We start from the raw sequence: 23,401 nt of genomic DNA, 5'->3' as shown, positions 1-23,401 counted from the left end.
GTTGCAGCTAAAAGTCCAGTACTGGTGACTTCAAAAAATGTTGGCTGCTTCATCAGTATCTCAAAGCTAGAGTTGTTGGGAAATATGTATTCATATCATTTAAGAAAAAATAATTTCTTCCAGCTAACCAATCGAGATGCATCCTAGAGAAAAAGTTCACTTTTGAAATAAGGTTCTTACATTTTGTGTGAAATATCTTATCCATTTTTAACATTACTAATGCCCCATTGTTTAATTTTTTGATCCAGGTGAAACCAGATCAAATGGATGAAAACCCAACAAAGGTAGTGAGAGAATTTATCCTGGCAGGCTTCTCACAGACACAATCTATTGAAACAGGGCTATTTGTACTATTTCTTCTCTTCTATGTGTCCACTTGGGTAGGAAATGTCCTTATCATGGTCACAGTAGTCTATGATAACCATCTGAATTCATCACCCATGTATTTCCTTCTTGGCAACCTCTCTTTCCTCGATCTATGTTATTCAACAGTAACTACCCCTAAGTTTCTGGCCGACTTTCTTGATAATGAAAAGCTCATTCCCTCTGACCAATGCATTGTGCAGCTCTTCTTCCTGCACGTTGTAGGGGCAGCAGAGATGTTCCTGCTCACAGTGATGGCCTATGATCGCTATGTTGCAATTTGTCGCCCCCTGCACTATACCACTATCATGAGTCGAGGATTATGCTGTGTGTTGGTAGCTGCCTCCTGGATGGGAGGATTTGTGCACTCTACTGTCCAGACAATTCTCACTGTCCATCTGCCCTTTTGTGGGCCAAATCAGGTGGACAATTTCTTTTGTGATGTTCCCCCTGTCATCAAACTTGCCTGTGCAGACACTTTTGTCATTGAATTGCTAATGGTATCTAAGAGTGGGTTGATTTCTACCAGCTCCTTTGTAGTGTTGGTTTCTTCCTATGCCACTATCCTAGTCAAGATTCGCTCCAAAGAAGGAAGGCAAAAGGCACTCTCAACCTGTGGCTCTCACCTCATGGTGGTAACAATCTTTTTTGGACCCTGTATTTTCATCTATGCTCGTCCATTCTCCACTTTTTCTGTGGACAAGATGGTGTCTGTACTCTACAATGTTATTACTCCCATGCTGAACCCCCTCATCTACACACTTAGGAACAAAGAGGTCAAGTCAGCCATGCGAAAGCTGTGGGATAGGAGTGGACTTACTTGGAAAAAGCAAGAGACATAAGAAGATGAAGTGAGTTTTTGCAAGCAAAGAATCTTGGGTGAGAATAATTACTTTGGCAAGAATGTGTTAGGAGATGGTAGCTTAGTTGTTTGGTTTTCTTCCATTAAATCACAATACTCCTATTTATGGCTTTATAACAAAATTAAACCCAGAAAAACTCCTTTCATAATGAATTGTTCTGTTTTCTGCTTCTTTTTCTTCCCTAAAGAAAATCTGGTTTCTGTTTCCGATCAATTCATGCTTTTCCATTCTATCTACTTATATAATCAAATTTTATTCTATACATTTTGTATATTCAGTTTGCTATTACATACAGGTACAATCTACCCTTTCCAAATTCTCATCAGTTTCTTCTCCACCTTGCTACAGGTTTTGTCTTGGTCTCAGTTTTAACTTACTCCAACTAAAAGTCTGCAATGAATTAAGTAATGAATTTACACAGGTTTCTTACTCTCACAAAAAAAGGAATATCAGTGAGATGAGTCAAAGTGAATCAGATTTATATGACTGCATAACAACAAACTAGTGGGATATGTTAGTCTGCTTCATCACTTCACCACATTATTAATTACCATCTAGCGGTGGAATTGAGACAGCAACTGCCTCATAGTGTGGGTTCAAATACCCCTCTCTGAATTACAAATCAAGTAAGGTTCCTATCTGTAGCATATACAAATTGATGCCTATTTTCCAGTTCTTTGTGAGAGCTAAAAATGATGAAAGATATGAATGCAGATTCACCCTGGTTCATAACAGGGTTTCACTATTATTTACTCATTGAAGTTGATACTTTTTCAAGGGATACAGATGTTGAAATTCTAAATTTGTTGATTTGCCTTAATGAAACAACAATGTAACCTACTGTAACTGGTTTGTGGAGAATGCTAGAAAATGTACAGAAATGTCACAACATTTTCAACTTCATCAACTATTGGGCACAGTTTATATTACTGTCACTATTTTCATCAATACATTCAGTTCAGTTCAGTTCAGTCGCTCAGTCGTGTCTGACTCTTTGAGACGCCATGAATCACAGCACGCCAGGCCTTCCTGCCCATCACCAACTCCCGGAGTTCACTCAAACTCACATCCATCGAGTCAGGGATGTCATCCAGCCATCTCATTCTCTGTAGTCCCGTTCTCCTCCTACCCCCAATCCCTCCCAGCATCAAGACTTTCCAGTGAGTCAAATTGTTGCATGAGGTGGCCAAAGTTGGAGTTTCAGCTTTAGCATCAGTCTTTCCAATGAACACCAAGGACTGATCTCCTTTAGTATGGACTGGTTGGATCTCCTTGCAGTCTAAGGAACTCTCAAGAGTCTTCTCCAGCACCACAGTTCAAAAGCATCAATTATTTGACACTCAGCTTTCTTCAGAGTCCAACTCTCACATCCATACAAGGCCAGTGGAAAAACCATAGCCTTGACTAGATGGACCTTTGTTGACAAAGTAATGTCTCTGCTTTTTAATATGCTATCTAGATTGGTCACACATTAGTAAAGCCATGCTCAAAATTCTCCAAGGCAGGCTTCAGCAATATGTGAACCGTGAACTCCCAGATGTTCAAGCAGGTTTTAAAAAAGACAGAGGCACCAGAGATCAAATTGCCAACATTTGCTGAATCATGGAGAAAGCAAGAGAATTCCAGAAAAACATCTATTTCTGCTTCATTGACTATGCCAAAGCTTTTGACTGTGTGGATCACAATAAACTGTGGAACATTCTGAAAGAGATGGGAATACCGGACCACCTGACCTGCCTCTTGAGAAACCTGTATGCAGGTCAGGAAGCAACAGTCAGAACTGTACATGGAACAACAGACTGGTTAAAAATAGGAAAAGGAGTACGTCAAGGCTGTATATTGTCACCTTGCTTATTTAACTTATATGCAGAGTACATCATGAGGAACTCTGGGCTGGAAGAAGCACAAGCCGGAATCAAGATTGCTGGGAGAAATATCAATAACCTCAGATATGCAGATGACACTACCCTTATGACAGAAAGTGAAGAGGAACTCAAAAGCCTCTTGATGAAAGTGAAAGAGGAGAGTGTAAAGGTTGACTTGAAGCTCAACATTCAGAAAACAAAGCTCATGGCATCTGGTCCCATCACTTCATGGGAAATAGATGGGGAAACAGTGGAAACAGTGTCAGACTTTATTTTTTTGGGCTCCAAAATCACTGCAGATGCTGATTCCAGCCATGAAATTAAAAGACGCTTACTCCTTGGAAGGAAAGTTATGACCAATCTTGATAGTATATTAAAAAGCAGAGACATTACTTTGCCAACAAAGGTCCATCTAGTCAAGGCTATGGTTTTTCCTGTGGTCATGTATGGAAGTGAGAGTTGGACTGTGAAGAAAGCTGATCGCCGAAGAATTGATGCTTTTGAACTGTGGTGCTGGAGAAGACTCTTGAGAGTCCCTTGGACTGCAAGGAGATCCAACCAGTCCATTCTAAAGGAGATCAATCCTGGGTGTTCATTGGAAGGACTGATGCTAAAGCTGAAACTCCAATATTTTGGCCACCTCATGCGACGAGTTGACTCACTGGAAAAGATTCTGATGCTGGGAAAGGTTGCGGGCGTGAGGAGAAGGGGACAACAGAGAATGAGATGGCTGGATGACATCACCGACTCTGTGGACATGAGTTTGAGTGAACTCCGGGAGTTGGTGATGGACAGGGAGGCCTGGCATGCTGTGATTCATGGGGTCGCGGAGAGTCGGACACGACTCAGCGACAGAACTGAACTGAACTGAACTAGGTTGGTCATAACTTTCCTTCCAAGGAATATGCATCTTTTAATTTCATGGCTGCAATCAGCATCCACAGTGATTTCGGACCGTCCAAAAATAAAGTCAGCCACTGTTTCCACTGTTTCCCCAACTATTTCCCATGAAGTGATGGGACCAGATGCCATGAGCTTTGTTTTCTGAATGTTGAGCTTCAAGCCAACATTTTCACTCTCCTCTTTCACTTTCATCAAGAGGTTTTTTAGTTCCTCTTCACTTTCTGCCATAAGGGTGGTGTCATTTGCATGTCTGAGGTTATTGATATTTCTCCCGCCAATCTAGATTCCAGCTTGTGCTTCTTTCAGACCAGCATTCCTCATCGTGTACTCTGCATATAAGTTAAATAAGGCAGGGTGACAATATACATCCTTGACGTACTCCTTTTCCTATTTTTAACCAGTCTGTTGTTCCATGTCCAGTTCTAACTGTTGCTTCCTGACCTGCACACAGGTTTCTCAAGAGGCAGGTCAGCTAGTCTGGTACTCCCATCTCTTTCAGAATGTTCCACAGTTTATTGTGATCCACACAGTCAAAGGCTCTGGCAAAGTCAATGAAGCAGAAATAGACATTTTTCTGGAACTCTCTTGTTTTTTCCATTATCCAGCGGATGTTGGCAAGTTGATCTCTGGATCCTCTGCCTTTTCTAAAACCTGCTTGATCATCTGGAAGTTCGTGATTCACATATTGCTGAAGCCTGGCTTGGAGAATTTTGAGCATGACTTTACTAGCGTGTGAGATGAGTGCAACTGTGCGGTAGTTTGAGCATTCTTTGGCATTGGCTTTCTTTTGAATTGGAATGAACACTTATCCTTAAAGTTATATTAAAACTAATTCATCGGTTTGTTTTTTGTTTATAAGCAAAGATAGGAAAATTAAAATGACATTCAAGTTTAGAACAAACTAGACACAAATTTAATATAAATGAAGCCTCCACTTTTTAGGGTTTTTATGTCAGTGGATTATAGAAGCCATTGCAGCAAATAATTTGGGTGACAGAAACAGAAGCCAAGATTATTTGGTAAATTCATTGGATACTTAGGTTTTGTCTTTATTATCTCTACATTTACGAGTCAGAGTCAGATTTAGCTTTCCTATGACAGATGAAGACTCACTTGGTCCTGTCACCAGAGCTGGTGAATGTGCAGAATAGATGCAGCAAAACTCCAAGCGAGTGTTTGAACCTCCACTAAAGTGTTCTCTTAGCACTTGTTATTATTGTTTAGCTGCCAAGTCATGTCTGACTCTTTTTTGACCCCATGGACTATACCCCTCCAGGCTCCTCTGGCATTGAATTTTCCAGGCAAGAATGCTGGAGGAGGTTGCCATTTCCTTCTCCAAGGAATCTCTCGACCCAGGGATTGAAACCACATCTCTTGCATTACAGGTGGAAGATACTGCTGAGCCACCAGGGAGGCCCTACATATTCCCAACACCTAATTTTTAAAAGGGAACACATGTACACTTGGGGCGGATTTGTGTCAATGTATGGCAAAACCAACCAATATATTAATGTAAGGTAATTTGCCTCTAATAAAATAAATTTTAAAAAAATAAAATAAAATGTCCAAAATAAATGCTGGAGAGGGTGTGGAGGAAAGGGAACCCTCTTACACTGTTGGTGGGAATGCAAACTAGTACAGCCACTATGGAGAACAGTGTGGAGATTCCTCAAAAAACTGGAACTGCCATATGATTCAGCAATTGCACTCCTGGGCGTACACACAGAGGAAACCAGAATTGAAAGAATCACATGTATTGCAATGTTCATTGCAGCACTGTTTATAATAGCAAGGACATGGAAGCAACCTAGATGTCCATCTGCAGATGAATGGATAAGAAAGCTTTGGTACATATACACAATGGAGTATTTTTCAGCCATCAAAAAGAATGCATTTGAGTCAGTTCTAATGAGGTGGATGAAATTGGAGCCTATTATACAGAGTGAAGTCAGCCTGAAAGAAAAACATCAATACAGTATACGAATGCATATATATGGAATTTAGAAAGGTGGTAACCTTACCCTGTATACAAGACAGCAAAAGAGACATAGGTGTATAGAACAGTCTTTGGGACTCTGTGGGAGAGGGTGAAGGTGGGATGATTTGAGAGAAAGGCATTGTAGCATGTATATTATCATATGTGAAATGAATCACCAGTCCAGGTTCGATGCAAGATACAGGATGCTTGGGGCTGGTGCACAGGGATGACCTGGAGGGAGGATATGGGGAAGAGGGAGGTGGGGGGGAGTTCAAGAGGGGGAACACATGTACACCCGGGGCAGATTTGTGTCAATGTATGGCAAAACCAACCAATATATTAATGTAAAGTAATTTGCCTCCAATAAAAAAAAATTAAAAAAACTTAAATGTCCAAAATAACATGAATTAAGATTCAATAAAAATATGTTGAATGATTGGGGAAGAGATATTTCAAAGCTGAGGTTTTTTCCCCATACTTGGAAAGAGAATTTGCAAATTTTTCACTGAGACATAGGAAACATTTGAGATGACAGAGCAAGAACAGATCAAAATTGCTTTAGTTCCTAAAATAGATATAAAAACATTTATAGATACACCACTTGTTGTCACTGAAGACCAGATAGACACCTCAATACTGAGCAGATAATTAGGAAACCTGATTCATAATACAAATAAGTAGAAAGATGTGACTTCATCTATAGAAAAATGACTATTTATAATGACTATAAAGGACTGTAGTTGAATTATTTGTCAGTCTTTTAGTTTTTATTGCTTAATAACAGTATTACTAACAGAGGAGATAGCTAAGGGTTAAAATTCAGCAGGATTGAGGCAATTCATCATAAAGACATAATACAGTTTATTTTTCTCTAGAGATTAAGGGAGAATCTCTCTTGCTCCTAGACATTTTCCACTAATCAATAATATATGGGAAAAATTGATACTTAGGAATTTAAAAAAATGGTTCAACATTTTGTAATAGGAGGAGAAGATAAAAAGTACATAAAATCAGTATTCTTAGAAAATATAAAATATAAACAAACAGATATAACTATAAATTCTACAGGATAAGTGAGAATGCCTGTTTAAACAGAAGTACAAATAAAGCTCTCTAGAATTCTCAAGAAAGCAACTGCCCCAATAAAACATCCCTAATACTACTCTTTGATGACTTTTACTGCTTCTCCTGTCATGACCACACCACCATTTTTGCAATACCTGCATATCTGTATTTTAAAATAAGAAGTTTTAAAAAGTCCATTGTATTCCTGTACACTGACAATACAAAAATTGAAAATGTAATTAAAAGTACTAAAATTATACTACATGTAAGGCATCAAAGAGCGTCCCTGGTGGCTCAGATGGTAAAGCGTCTGCCTGCAATGCGGGAGACCTGGGTTCGATCCCTGGGTTGGGAAGATCTCCTGGAGAAGGAACCAGCAACCCACTCCAGTACTCTTGCCTGGAGAATCCCATAGACGGAAGAGCCTGGTAGGCTACAGTCCATGGGGTCGCAAAGAGTCGGACACGACTGAGCGACTTCACTTTCACTTTCAAAGCATCAAAAGTAAAAAGATAAAATATAAAATAAAATAGTTATATATTCAATTCATAATTATGGAAAGAGTACTGGATGAAATTCATAACTCATTCAAAAATAGTAGGAAACGCCTTAATCTTAGATCAGATCAGATCAGATCAGTCGCTCAGTCGTGTCCGACTCTCCGCGACCCCATGAATCACAGCACGCCAGGCCTCCCTGTCCGTCACCAACTCCCGGAGTACACTCAAACTTATGTCCACAGAGTCGGTGATGCCATCCAGCCATCTCATTCTCCGTCGTCCCCTTCTCCTCCCGACCCCAACCTTTCCCAGCATCAGAATCTTTTCCAGTGAGTCAACTCGTCGCATGAGGTGGCCAAAGTATTGCAGTTTCAGCTTTAGCATCAGTCCCTCCAATGAACATCCAGGATTGATATCAATAAATATCTACTGAAAACATCAGCATGTGAATTTTTAAAAAGCTTTCCCACGAGATATGAAGTGCGCCAGAATCCCAATATTACCATTTAAATAATGTGCTGCTAGATGTCCTATCTAGGCAATATAACAAGGAAAAGAAACTAAAAGCCATAAATGTTGGAAACAAAGAGACAAAATTGCCTTTTACAATGACATAATTTTAGCACAAGTGCATACTCTATGATTTCATTCTATAAGCTCAAGAAAAGAAAAAATAATGTTTCCATTAAAAGTCAAGACTGTAGTTATCCTGAGTGGGTGGAGAATGGAAGGGGGAGTGAGGGAACTTCTGATGCTATGTTCCTCAATCTGTGTGTTCATTTTGTGAAATTTTGTTGGACTATGTGATTATTATTTGTATACTCTTCTCACTTCAGTTCGGTTCAGTCACTCAGTCGTGTCCGGCTCTTTGTGACCCCATGAATCACAGCATGCCAGGCCTCCCTGTCCATCACCAACTCCCGGAGTTCACTCAAACTCATGTCCATCGAGTTGGTGATGCCATCCAGCCATCTCATTCTCTGTCGTCCCCTCTCCTCCTGTCCCCAATCTCTCCCAGCATCAGAGTCTTTTCCAGTGAGTCAACTCGTCGCATGAGGTGGCCAAAGTATTGGAGTTTCAGCTTTAGCATCAGTCCTTCCAATGAACACCCAGGATTGATCTCCTTTAGAATGGACTGGTTGGATCTCCTTGCAGTCCAAGGGACTCTCAAGAGTCTTCTCCAGCACTCTAAATGTATGCAATTCTTCAGTAAAAATATTTATCTATAAAAGGTAAAAATAATAAAATGTTACTTAATTGAATAGTATTAAAATAAACATCTGGCAAGGTCAAAATAAAAATGAGGCAAAAAATAATTGAATTATGGTAGCATAACTGTCCCCCACTTAATCCCTCTCCCAATACGCCAGGCTGTTAAAGCTTTATGGGTGATTTTGCTAAATTTTCTGGAAAATATATTTCTCCCCCTGTGCAAAAGTATTCCAGAAAAATAAAAGTTCTCAAGCTCATTTTATAGAACTTATGTAAATTCAATGCCAAATGAAAAAGAGAAAATAAATAAAATTATAAACAAATCTTACTAATTATTATGAAAGTTAAAGTCGCTCTGTCATGTCTGACTCTTTGCCACCCCATGGACTGTAGCCTGCCAGGCTCCTCTGTCCATGGAATTCTCCAGGCCAGAATACTGGAGTGGGTAGCTGTTCGTTTTTCCAAGTGATCTTCTCAATCCAGGCATTGAACCCAAACAGATTCAAAAAGATAACATTTTTACAAACTCAAGCCTGTATTTGTGTTCCTTTATCAAGTAGAATTTATCCTAGTATTATTTAACCAAAGATGGTTCAACTTTACAGAATTTCTCAGTGTAATATTATATTGAGCAGATTGAAAAAGAAAAATATATTATTATCCTAATATATGCAAAATATCACTTGATAGAATGTAAAGAAATTATCATTCTGTTGATATATTTCACAATTTGGCAAGAGAGCCACTCTCTACTGTTTAGAGTCAATACTTTCAGGTATAACTGAACAAAATTGTGAATTTACTTTTGAGTTTTCTTGTTCCCCTTTCTCGGAGAAGGCAATGGCACCTCACTCCAGTACTCTTGCCTGGAAAATCCCATGGAAGGAGGAGCCTGGTAGGCTGCAGGCCATTGAGTCGATAAGAGTCGGATACAACTGAGCGAATTCACTTTTTTTTTTTTTTTTATTGAAGGCTAATTATTTTACAATATTATATTGGTTGGTTTCGCCATCCATTGACATGAATCCGCCCCAGGTGTACATGAGTTCCCCTTCCTGAACCCGCCTCCCACCTCCCTCCTCCGCTTATCCTCCCTTTGGGTCATCCCCGCACAGCAGCCCCGAGCATCCTGTAACATGCATCGACCCTGAATTGGCAATTCACTTTCACTTTTCACTTTCATGCATTGGAGAAGGAAATGGCAACCCACTCCAGTGTTCTTGCCTGGAGAAATCCCAGGGACGGCGAAACCTAGTGGCTGCCGTCTATGGGGTCGCACAGATTCGGACAGGACAGAAGCGACTTAGCAGCAGCAGCAGTTCCCCTTTCTGCATATTCATGATGAAACGCTCGACATCCAGCACCTCTACTAGCATCTCTACAATCTTACGCTCATTTTATTTTCAGGAAAAGAATATTTATATCAATCACACAGACCATGCTCTCTGCTTCTGCTTAAGATGGAATAGTAAGGACTGGATTTACTTTTCCTTATAAAGTAACTTAACATAAAATACACAAAACAATAGTTCTCAGAATCCTAGACATCAGGCATCGAAGGACAGCAATGGTCCCTAAGAGGAAAAACATTGAGTCCTACAATTGTCCAGCTTTTTGCTGTCAGGGATTTTTCCGGGTTGCAGAGATATACTTCTGAGAACACCTTCTGGTCCATTAGTAGAGATTTCTGTCACAAGAAAATCCTTCCAATCATACCTTAATAGCAACTACTCCTGCAGATTGATAATGTCAACAGTTGTTCTGTGGTTCTCAATCATGGTTGTGAATTACAATTACCTGAGGCAGTTTACAGTTAACAAAAGAAGAACATATTATTTGCATTTAAAAATCATTCCAGGTGATTTTTTAGTATAAGCAGCTTTCAGTTATACTTCGAGAAACACTGTATTATGTATTTAATTTACCTTATCTCAGAATAGGAAAATACGTTTTATAAATGGTTCCTCAAAACGCAAAGAAGTTCCTCTATTTGGAAGGTATGACTTCCTATGAATTGACAGTGGTGAATTTCCTGCAAAAGTTTAGAGTCTGTGGAAAACAGACACGGATGACTCCTTTCACACTAATTTTACTAACACATCAAATATCCATGTTTATGTCCAGACAGCTTAAATGCAGGGATTTCTCCACCTAGACTGATAATACAATGGTCCACATCCGTCTTCATGGATCTGGCATCAGCAACATGGAGAGCTGAGCAGGTATTACAGATGGGACATAGCCATTGGATAGTTTTATTAATAAAAAGAAACATAGGATTCAGCATATATTTGGGCACTTACTATGTGACTGAGTCATGCTAAACTAAATGAAATGTGTGTGCGCACATACATGTGTGTGCAGTAATAGAATCCAGAATCCTAGGAGATAGAAAAGCTGAAATAATAAGGGAAATATTTTCTGAATATCAAAACTGAACTAGGTTTTCCTCTCATTTGCTCTCAGAGCATATCATGTTTATTCCTATCACAACTTTAATTTAATCATATGCTTTGATTGTGTGCATAACCAACTTTATTCCACTAAACTGGAAATGTGTGTTCTTAAACACTCTATCTTCATTCTTAGTGCAGTGCATTAAATATGGAAGGTGCTTGACAAACACTTGTCAACTGAGTAAATAAATCTATGAATAGTATTAGCTATATCTTTGATGATGAAAAGAGCTATGTCCAAAATCTGTAAATCAAAAATTCTGTATTACATCAATAAAAACTAAGGAAATCAATCCCCAAACAGATATTGATTTCCTTTTAAGCTTTTTCAGTGTTCACCGAGGCAATGAACATGAACTTGGGCAAACTCCAGGAGATGGTGAGAAACAAGAAGGCCCGGTGTGCTGCAGCCCATGGGGTCGCAGAGTTGGACACAGCTGGGTGAATGAGCAACAATGTTCACATATATGGGCATCGCCATAAAATTGACTGTGTCCAAATTTATAAAGTAGAAGCACAGTATTATCATAATAGCAAGCAAGATAACTATAGAGAAAATATCCCAAGGAAGAAGTTGTTTGCCTTCTATGTTCTTTTATTGGTTAGGCACATGCGTAGGATTATAGTCAGAGGGGAAAATAAAAGTACCCAGGAGCATGCTTTTACTGATTGACAACAATGTCCAAAATTATTGGAAGTTTCATCCAGTTACTCAAATAATTCATGCATTACCCAATTCGGTCCTTTGGCTTGATGTTTCCGAATAAACTTATGAGAAAATTGCTTGAATCCTCTAAACATTAACTTAGTTCATATCAAACTTAATTCTTGCTTATGATTATCTTTTAGGATCCAAAGACATTCAAAATTCAGCATAAGATCTGAATCTGTGTTATTCTGACAAACGCTTCCTAATAGATGACTCCTTAAGGGACAGCATCAACTCAGTAAGATGCAATGTTTATTAAAAACCTACTATAGGTGAAGATTTATTAATTAAATAGTCCAGTGTATATCATATAGTAAGTTTATGTTTATACCATGAAATATGTGGCCATAAAATATTGATTTTCTCATGTTAAAATTGACTTCGATAATTCAATACCAACAGCATGCATTGTTTTTAAATAAAAAAGTTTAAATATAATACACATTCAAAAGAAAAAATAATATGCTGTTTTAAAAAAATTTTAATTGAGAGTCCCTTGTAATGCAAGAAGATCCAACCAGTCCATTCTAAAGGAGATCAATCCTGGGTGTTCATTGGAAGGACTGATGCTAAAGCTGAAACTGCAATACTTTGGCCACCTCATGCGACGAGTTGACTCACTGGAAAAGAGTCTGATGCTGGGAAAGGTTGGGGGCGGGAAGAGAAGGGGACGACAGAGAATGAAATGGCTGGATGGCATCACCGACTCTGTGGACATGAGTTTGAGTGAACTCCCGGAGTTGGTGATGGACAGGAAGGCCTGGCGTGCTGTGATTCATGGGGTCGCAGAGAGTCGGACACGACTGAGCGACTGCACTGAACTGAACTGAACTGAATTACTTTATAATATTGCATTGGTTTTGCCATACATTGATATGAATCCACCCCCGGTGTACATGTGCTCCCCATCTTGCTTTTTAAAGCAATATGATCCTGAAATTGTGAAGCAATTTTTCCTCTCAGGGTTTCAAAACCAGGACAAAGATTCACATGGTATTATTTACTCTCAAGCTACCTTCCCTGGGCCAAATATCTCATGCTATGAACCGAGAGCCCTTGTGTGTTGGACTATAATTGTGTGTATGTGTATATGTGTGTGTATGCTCAGTCATGTTTGACTCTTTGCAACCCCATGGACTGTAGCCCATTAGGCTCCTCTGTCCATGGGATTTTCCCAGGCCAGAATACTTGAGCGGGTTGCCATTTCCTTCTCCAGGGGCTCTTTCCCACCCAGGGATCAAACCCATGACTCTGGCATCTCCTGCACTGGCAGGCAGATTCTTTTCCACTGTGCCACCTGGGAAGCCCCACTGGACTATGATTAGGAAATAAAAATTCATTTTTAATCAATTTTGTTAGACAAATTGTTAAGAGAAATCTGGCTTAAAGAATGTGGAATTCATTCCAAGGAGGATGTGTGGAATTGAGTAAACATACGCATGCATGCCTGCTTAGTAGCTCCGTTGTGTCCAGTTCTCTGTGAACCCATGAACTGTAGCCTGCCAGGCTCCTCTGTCCACAGTATTTTCCAGGCAAGAATACTGGAGTGGGTAGCCATTCCCTTCTCCATAGGCTCTTCCCAGCCCAGCGATTGAATATGTGTCTCCTGCATTGCAGGCAGATTCTTTACCATCTAAGCCATTAGGGAAGCCCTGAGTAAACATATATTGTATGAGCAATTACATACGCATATATATAATATCACACACAAAATTATGTATATATTTTGTTGAAATCAGTAACTATTTCTCTATAATGTAACACAATACAAATTATACCAATGTCATGTCAGAATGAAATATTTGATCAGAATTATATTAAAGAAAGATATCTTCTGAATGAATAAGAACATATAACTTTTTGGAAAGCTGGACTTCAGTGAAAAGTCACATGTCGGTTTCTCAGTTTCTTCATAGATATTTTCATCTCTTTATTTCTCAGTGTGTAGATAAGAGGGTTCAAGAGTGGAGTAAAAAGGGTATAAAACACAGAGAGGAGCTTGTCCACAGAGAACCTACTAAAAGGCCACATGTAAATGAAAATGCAGGGCCCAAAGAAGAGTGTGACTACCATGATATGTGCTGAGCAAGTTGAGAGTGCTTTGGATACCCCACCAGCTGCACGCTGTCGGACAGTGATGAGAATAACAGTGTAGGAGATCAGGAGGAGAAGAAAACAGCTCATGGAAAGCAACCCACTGTCTAAGATCATAAGTATACCCAAGACATAATTGTCCAGGCAGGCAAGCTTGATCACAAGAGGAAGGTCACAGAAAAAGCTGTCCACCTCTTTGGGGCCACAGTAAGGTAAATTTACAGTAAAGGCTACCTGACTGATGGAGTGCACAAATCCAATGACCCATGAAACCAACACCAGCCCCACGCAAGTCCGCTGGCTCATCACTGTCATGTAATGTAAAGGCTTGCATATGGCCACATACCTGTCATAGGCCATGGTAACAAGAAGTACCATCTCAGCCCCTCCAACAAAGTGCAAGAAGAAGATTTGAGCCATACATCCTCTGAAGGAGATGAGCTTTTGATCACTAAGGAAGTCCCTGATCATCTTGGGAGTGGCAAATGAGGCCAACCATATGTCCAGGAAAGAGAGATTCCCCAGCAGGAAGTACATAGGGGAGGAGTGTAAATGGGGGTCAGATATTACAGTGACCACAATGATAAGGTTGCCCAGAACAGGGACCACATAGATCTCAGAGAAGAATACAAAGAAAAATTTTTGAAGATGCTGTGAAGTGCAGAGTCCATGCAACACAAATTCTGATACCGAGGAATAATTCTGCAGGTCCATTATCACTGGTCTCAGATTTTGTTCTGAATCTACACAAAGAAAAGAGATATAAGTGAAAGTGCCTATCATTTCCCAGGCACATGAAAGTGACCGATTAAGTGTGATCTAAATATAGTTTTTAAGTTGTAAGAGAGAACATAAAATACGCTGTATAGAAGATTTAAACCGATTGCCTACCAACATATTTATTCACCCTTTTCAGACTTCAGTGTTTCCTTAGGGGCAGTTAGACATGCTGGGAGACTCCAGCATAGATGAGAGTTGTGGGAATATTTTTTTCTCCATTATCTATCCTTTGACCATGAGCAAATATAGAATCAATCATGTATAGAAGGTGAACCAAAAATCCTTGTAGGATTGAGAATATAAAGATTTTCTTAATAGTATTATAGTCTGTCCACCTGTCACTATTTTTAACTATTTTTAAGTAACAGACCTAAGAATTTGAATTAAAACTTAATTTAAAATAATGCCATCAATGACAATTGAATGTACATTGTCAAGTCTCCCCTTCTCTCCTCTGTTTTCCATTTACCTGTGCTGTGCTTAGTTGTTCAGTCACGTCGGACTGTTTGTGACTCTATGGCCTACAGCCCGCCAAGCTCTTCTGTCCATGGAGATTCTCCAGACAAGAATACTAGAGCGGGTTGCCACGCCCTCCTCCAAGGGATCTTCCCAAACCAGGGATCGAACCCAGGTCTCCCTCATTGCAGATGGATTCTTTACCCACTGAGCTACCAGGTAAGCCCCTTGCATTTACCTATACAAACTCAAAACAATATCTGGCAAAGACATTTGATGGGTGGCCATATCTACATACCTAAGCACCAACCAACATCTCTCACCAGAAGCCAAAAGATGAAGTAAATTTCATCCCTTCGAGGCAAATTAAAAGGAAAAATATTCTTCCAAGCTAAAAAGCATGATTTGGTTAAAAACATATTTGAGATGATATATAAATATAGGAAACCTGCCAGATTGTGAACCATTGTATATTCTGTTTAGTAAATTGGGGGGTGGTGACATTATTGTGCTTTATATCAGTTATAGAATGGCATTTATCATATTTTCTGTTACTGTCTTTGAGCAAAATTTGATCTACATAGTAGCCCAATTATATACAATTTTAATGTAAAGCATGAATTTGTACCATCAGGGAGAATAGCCTCAGTTGAGGCCACAGGACTCTTTCCTAAACTTGGAGAAAACATAATTATCAAATCTACAAATGACAGAAATCTGGTGGAGTTCACTTATAAGATATTTTAAAAGGCTATAAAAATGGGCTGTAGTCAGCAAATTCTATATATGGAAAAGAGAGATAAAAGAGTATAGACTGATACCATGTTAATACAGATATAGACTATTATTCATGCACTTCTTTATAATTGTGTTTTTTTATACTTTATAATTATAATGAGAATATATTTTTTCTTTTATCATTTAGAAAACTGTTTTTGTCAAAAAATGAAAAAGGCCCTTATAGTATAATTTGTTATAATGCTTGTGATTAACTGAATGATAAAGAAGATCTGGTTCAGAAAAATTATGTCTTACTTTCCAATTAATATTCAACTCAAGATATGGCTTCCCAAAGAGCAATAGAGTTAGTATCTCTTCGGGTTAAGCCTATTTGGATTTTTGGGGGGGCCTGATTTGTTAACTCCAATTGATCAACTATAAAATACAGCCATTTTAAGTGTAAAAACTCTATGATATTCAGTAAACATATCTTCTGTACTAATTTACTCCTTCACACACTCACTCATTCAGATCATATCTATATAACACCAACAGAGTTTCCCATTCTCACTTAATTAAGTATATAGAAACCAACCAATATGAAAGAAAATAAATAAATTTATCTAAGATTTATACAATTTCCCTGATTCCACACATTTTTAAAAATTACTGCTTTTGTTATTTTTTTTAATTTGGTTTGGGAATACAAAGCTAATGGTCTAATTGTTTTTTTTATAGACTGTTTTGAAAAGATTTTAAGATGGCTTTCAATGAATGAGATTTTTTTTAGGACCTCTCAACAAAAATCAGAGCATAAAACCTATGAAATAATTTGGTGAGGGGGGTGTGCTGCTTTCACAATTATGTATAAGAGATTGCTAAGTTCAGTATTTGATTTAAAAACATAGCTTTGAGCTCCCCAGAAGTACAATGGGATGTATAGATCCCAATATTGATTTATCAAGAGAGATAAGCTTGTGTTTCACTTTCATCACAAGAGGAAGTTACTGTATAAACCAATTTGTAAAGTCATTGAATAGTTCTTTATGAAAAATTTTACAAAACATGTAGAACTGTCCTTTGTAAGAGTTTAATTATGTTTACCCTTTATAAAATTGAAAAAATAGTATTATAAAGTTTTTACAGGGAACTAAAGTAACATAGGGGCTTCCCAGGTGGTGCTAGTGATGAGGAACCCACCTGCCAATGCAGGAGACTCAAGAGATGTGGGTTCGATTCCAGTGTTGGGAAGACCCCCTGAAGTAGGAAATGGCAACCCACTCCAGTATTCTTGCCTGGAAAATTCCATGGACAGAGGAGCCTACATGGGGCCCCAAAGAGTCAGACACAACTGAGCGACTAAGCACATAAAGAAACACATTCCATGCTTGAAATATTCTAATGATATGAATAGGACACAATAGTAAAATTTTAAAATCTATAGGAGTTAATGGTTTTATCTGTTTTAAACCACTCAAATAGTACTCATCTCAACAGACTTTTGTCAAGATAATAAGGACTCAAAATTTTTTATTCCTCTTGAACTTTTATAAATATTTAATTGCAACACCTTTGTTAATAGACTGGGGTTATAAATTTGAAATTAAGTGCTTCGTGGACAGAGTGGTCATAAATCACAATTCAGGAACTCTTCATAAATATAGTTGGATTACCCTGACACCCATTGTAGCATACATAGTACAGACCATAATGGCAGTATCTTTATTGATATTTCTTCCTCTTTATGACCATGAAAAATGTCACATGTAAATCTAAAACATAACTATGTTTAATTTAGTGTTTTATAAAAATTAAGAGAATGAAAAGTTGAAATAATCAAATGGAAAATTCAGGAAACAAAAAATTAAAAAAAAAAACAAAACACTTGCCGTTGAGTCAAAATGTTCCAGAATTAGATATTGGTGATGGATGCACAACTCTGAAATGTAAAGATACTAAAAACCATCGAACTGAACACTTAAAGTGAGTGAACTGTATGATATGTAAACTATATCTCAACAGAGGTGGGAGAGGGGTTCAGGAAGGGGAACTCATGTACACCTGGGGCAGATTCATGTCAATGTATGCAAAACCAATCAATATAATATTGTAAAATAATTAGCCTCCAATAAAAATAATAAATAAATAAATAAATAAAATAGATACTAAAAAAGGTAAAATAAGAAAAACTTATATAGGGTTCTAATTTCAGAGACCCTTTTATGATTTGCAAGCGCTTTTTAAAGATAATTAAACAATGCTGAATTTGTAATCAGGAAAAAAAAATGAGGTTGCATACCTACAAAAGATGCTTAAGTATAGCAATGAAGAAATTTAAATGTTAATACGCTTTACTCTAATCATTTAATATACAAGTTAAAAGAACAAATCAGTCTCTATCTGACTTTTCTGTTTAGACACACATTCACTTAAATATACATCCAGTGATTTTTACTAACCTGGAGTTAAAATATTCAGTACTGACACTGTAGATCCCTCAGTTTGAATTTTACATCTATTATACTTAAATAAAACTTTTTAAAACATACATATTTTAATTCCAGAGAAGATTTAATTATCTCTTCTGCCTCCTAAAAAATAAGTCAGAGAAGTATCATTTTAAGAAGATAGAGAACTTCAGATTTGAGTTTCCCTCAGATTTCAGACATTAATGTCTATATCCTCTTGCCTATCAGATTAAGAATCCTTTAAAGACCAGCTATTTTTGTCTAATTATCATGACGGAGTCTGGGGAATAAGCCATCTTCTAGTGGAAATTGCTGGTAGTGAATCATGTTCACTTCCCCAGTTGCCAATGGAAGAAACATTTTAAATGTCTGTCAGGTTATAAAATCATAGCTGCAATTACTTTAATAAGTCAACTAGAATAATAAAGCATCATTATCTAGTTTAAAAAGTATAAAATATACTTTTGGTTGGTGGTTTAGTCACTAAGTTGTGTCCGACTTTTGCAATCCCATGGACTGTAACCTGCCAGGTTCCTCTGTCCATGGGATTCTCCAGGCGAGGATACTGGAGTGGGTTGCCATTTCCTCTCCAGAGGATCTTCCTGACCCAGCAATTGAACCCTGGTCTCCTGCATTGCAGGCAGATTCTTTACCAACTGAGCTATGAGGGAAGACCTCAAAAATATGCATGCTTCTTTCTCAAATAGTCAAATTAACAAGTTACATTCTAAAAATATGCTGAAGATCCAGCATAACACTTTGGAGAAGGCTCATTCCTACCAGCAATATCAGATTTATATATAACAAAATATTTGCTTTCTCAAAGTCAGATTATATGATCACCTCTTTTCTGGGTTACTACAGATCATTTATAATTAGTGTCCCACTTACTTACCCAAATCATTTTAAATTAAATCAAGTTTCTTATTCTAATGGTTGTATGGTTGCAAAAATCCTAGAATGTTCTAATGAATGGTAATCACATTTGCAACTATCTGCATATCATTGAATTCCATATTAGCCATATATATGCAGTCAAATTTATAACACATTTTTCTTCCAAGATAGCACCTGCATGTAATGAAAAGACCAGTTCCAAACTGGTGTTACATAATTACAGTTCACTGAAAGGAACAATAAAACCTTTCTAAGGTTCTGTTTCTCTATTAGAAACACAGAAAGAATGGTTGCTAAATAATGATTGTAGAAGTAGACGACATATCAGTGTCACTTGCGTCTGAAATGTAGCTTTTATGTGAGTACAGCTATATTCTGTAAAACAAGTACAGAGAAACTGTGACAAATCACAGAAGTGGACACTTGATACAGAGGTAGGGAAGGATTTACTAAATGTGATAATTATACGTGTCAACATGGAGAGTGTCTTTGGATGAGACTGATGTTAAATTGGTGAACTCTGAGTAAAGAAGATCACAATCCACAATGTGGGTGGGCCTTATCCAATCAGTTGAAGGCTAAATGAATACTCTAGATTATCCTCTAAATCTTTGAGATTGAATAGAAGAACAACAATCAAAAAAAGAAAAAAAAAAGTCATCAGCTTGCTTGGGATTCCAGCTTGCCAGTCCACACTTCAGATTACCTGATTTGCTAAGGTTCCAAATCACATGAACCATCCCTTAGAATAAATTTCTTCTCTTCTTGTCCGTTTTCTTCCCTTCCCTCTCCTTTCCCCTCTACCACTGCTTCTCTCCACAATGGAAGAATTCAGATAGTAGAAGGATAAATTATCAAAATATTTAAAATTAAAAAAACATTTTGTATTTGAGACATCATCACAATAATATTAAAATCCAGCTACAAACTGGTTAACTGTATGTCTAAACTTGTGAATCATGTAAGCTTTAACTGCTCAAGTCCTACTGGCCAAAGGGTCTTTGGGGGCTGACATCCAGCCTGTGCCACACCCTTCCAATGAACCATTTACAGTGACCAAGCCTGCGTCTGCCAAAATGGAATCACAATTTTTTTCCAATCCACACAAAGTTCCAGAGTGGGTATTATAGCCCTGATCACAAAGGCCTAATATCTTCAATATAGAAAAAAATAAATAAATTACAAATCAGTAAGAAAACTTGAAGAGAAAAATGAACAAAGAGTATAAGAAAATTATTTTTTAAATGAAGAGAATAATAGGCCAGTGAACATTAAACATCTTACTTCAATAAATGTCAAACATAAAAATTAACAAGATATCACATTTATTCACATACAAAATTTGGAATAAATACACCACATCCTTGGTCAAGTATGAGGTATGTTTTAGTCAGTTTATTTTTCCAGGGGAAGCGATGAGTTCAGGTTCTTCCTATTTTGCCATCTTGGACTCCTCTGTCTTCAGCTAGTGTTTTGACAGAGCTTTTCTGAATGTAAAGAGCAGGTGAGAGAGAGAAAGGGAGTCGAGGAGAGAGAGATTGAGAGACGAAGACAAAGAGAAAGAAAACACAGAGAGGGAAGGAAGAAAGAACCACTAAAACTTTGCAGATTGGCTCTGTGCAGGAACACGTATTCAGTGCTTAAACAGGCCATTTACAACTTTGCCTTAAGCCTTAACTTTCTGTTTGCACTAAGCTTAGAGACCAGTCAGAGTTGAAAGCTTAAAGTCTTCTCATGTCTTTTTAAATTTTTTTGAGCGTATATCTCACTCTGGTCATGCATGTAACTTTCTAATTCCTCAATGTACCTAGTCACTTTTGAAAGAGACAATTTCCCAAAGAAACTCTCCCCAAATTTGTTCCATAAGTTTTGGTGTTCTATTGTATACCTCAACAGTAAACTTTTGTTGAAGGTTGCTGTGGATTTTTTATTTGCATTACAATGTTTTGAGGAATGTTGTCTGCTTTACTATCTTGAGTGAGTTACTAGGTATGTGAAATAAAAACAAGTGCTACTCCTTCAGGTAGCCTAAAGACAAGTAAAGGTAGAGAAATAATATTTTAAGAATAACATCTGCTTTGTTCCCTCTAGAACTTTAAGTATGTCATTCCACTAACTTCTGGCATCTATGCTTTTTGATGAGGGACGAACTGTAAACATATTGACAGTAACTTGCGTGTGATGTATGAGTATTTTTTTTTTTCTGGATTCAAGATCCATTACTTAGTATTTAACAGTTTGACTAATATGTATGTAGCTGTGAACCTGAATTTATTAAGGTCACTGAGGGCTTCCCAGGTGGTGCAGAGGTAAAGAAACCACCTGCCAATGCAGGAGACGGAGGCAATACATGTTCGATCCCTGGGTCAGGAAGATCCCCTGGAGAAGGAAATGGCAACCCACTCCAGTATTCTTGCCTGGAAAATTTCATGGACAGATGAGCTTGGCAAGCTACAGTCTATGGGATCGCAAAGAATTGGACATGACTCAAGTACTGAGCACTCACACATGAGATTTTTTGGCATATATATTAGTGTTTCTCATCAAGTATAGGAAGGTTTCGGGTCTCTTGTTGTTGTTATTTCTTTAACTATTCTTTCTATTTCTTTCTTTCTGTCTTGTTTTCCTTTACAATTACCATTATTTATTTTAGTACTTTTAATGGTACTCCTCAGGTCTCTAAAGCGCTTTTAATTTTTCTTTATTCTTCTTCGTTTCTGTTCCTTGACTGGATACTCTCAACTGACTTATCCTCAAGTTCACTGCTATTTTCTTCTGAAAGCCAAAGTGCAGTTGAGTGTTTCATTTCCACTAGTGAATGTTTCATTTCTGTTATTGTATTTTTTCATTCCAAAATGTCTTTTTTTCATTATTTATGTCTCTTTATTAATATTCTCAGTTATTCTTCTGGTTCAATAGCTCTTTCACCTATGATATAATGTTAGCAAGATACTGGGTCACAATCCTGACTATCCTCCTATAGCAGATCATATTTTCCAAAGAAATATGCACCTTTTCTTCCATATACTCTTCTACAATGAGACATGCCTCTCCCAATGAAGATTTACAGCTCATAATGACTGACGTATGAGAAAAGAAGCCCTCTTGAAAGATTACCCAAGATGAGTTCAGTTTCAAAATAAACTGACCCTATGTTACTCAGATGTGAACTACTTGTCTCAGCCCTTTCTCACTCACTGACCCACAAATTTGCAAGCAGAATAAAGTAGCTACATGAGCCACAATATTTGGGGAAGTGATTTGATGCACATCAAACTGAAGCACTCATGCATAATTCTTCTAGAGCCCCATTAGGTCATGTCAGATAGACTTCCATATATTCTGGGTTTTCGTATTTCCTTCTACCCTCGTCTATGTCAGTTGTCCCCAATAACACGTCCCTAATACTACTCTTTGATGACTTTTTACTGCTACTCCTGTCATGAACATTCTTCTCAAAACTCTTTAGAGTTGACCTACATGACTTTGAAAGCCTTCTACTCCAGCCTGTAAAATAAATTCTTATGCCAAATCTGCCATTGCTCTTATATTTTAAAGAACACCAACAGGTTTCCATTCAGAAGCTACTGCTACTTTCTTTAATGCTCACTTTGCCTTTTCTACCTCTGATGTTGTGTTTAGGATTCTCAGGCTTCTGTGCACACTGGTTATCTGACTGCTGTGGGCTAAAGCTGCTCATATCAGAAATAAGATCTCATATTTCCATAGATTCAAAGAAAAAAAAATATCTAATGGTGTCTGTTAAATTACAGTATTAATTAAAATGTTTCTCTAAAAATGCCTAAACACTGATGGTTTCAAAATTAAAGATCATATTTTAACCATCCTAATACATTATATAATCTAAATACTAGTATAAACTTGCCACTCATTAAATGTTTCTGGAAATGACATTTATTTCAAAGAAATCTTTGCCACTGGCCATAAGAGAAGATAATGCTAAAATTACTATAAACAAAGGAAAGTTTCTGATATGTACAGAAATAAACAGCTTTGATAACCACACATGTTTCAGTTCAGTTCAGTTCAGTCGCTCAGTCATGTCCGACTC

General features: G+C 37.7%; 2 protein-coding genes across 2 annotated transcripts; one reads left to right on the top strand and one right to left on the bottom strand.

The window, feature by feature from the left end:
- The first annotated feature begins 248 nt into the window (after positions 1 to 248).
- LOC148776823 (olfactory receptor 4Q2-like) lies at positions 249 to 1,205 on the top strand. The gene has a single exon (XM_088840115.1). It carries the CDS (start codon positions 264 to 266, stop codon positions 1,203 to 1,205), a length of 942 nt encoding a protein of 313 aa, XP_088696241.1. The 5' UTR covers positions 249 to 263.
- Positions 1,206 to 13,789: 12,584 nt separating this feature from the next.
- Positions 13,790 to 14,722, bottom strand: LOC148776822 (olfactory receptor 4K14-like). Its single transcript, XM_088840101.1, has one exon. It carries the CDS (start codon positions 14,720 to 14,722, stop codon positions 13,790 to 13,792), a length of 933 nt encoding a protein of 310 aa, XP_088696227.1.
- Between the last annotated feature and the right edge of the window lie 8,679 nt (positions 14,723 to 23,401).

The sequence above is a fragment of the Moschus berezovskii genome, chromosome 9, assembly GCF_049115385.1.
Source record: "Moschus berezovskii isolate FMDL1 chromosome 9, NW_MosBer_1.0, whole genome shotgun sequence".
NCBI classification, from domain to species: domain Eukaryota; kingdom Metazoa; phylum Chordata; class Mammalia; order Artiodactyla; family Moschidae; genus Moschus; species Moschus berezovskii.
Note: the sequence above shows the minus strand (reverse complement) of the source record. Positions and strands in the feature narration are given on the sequence as shown.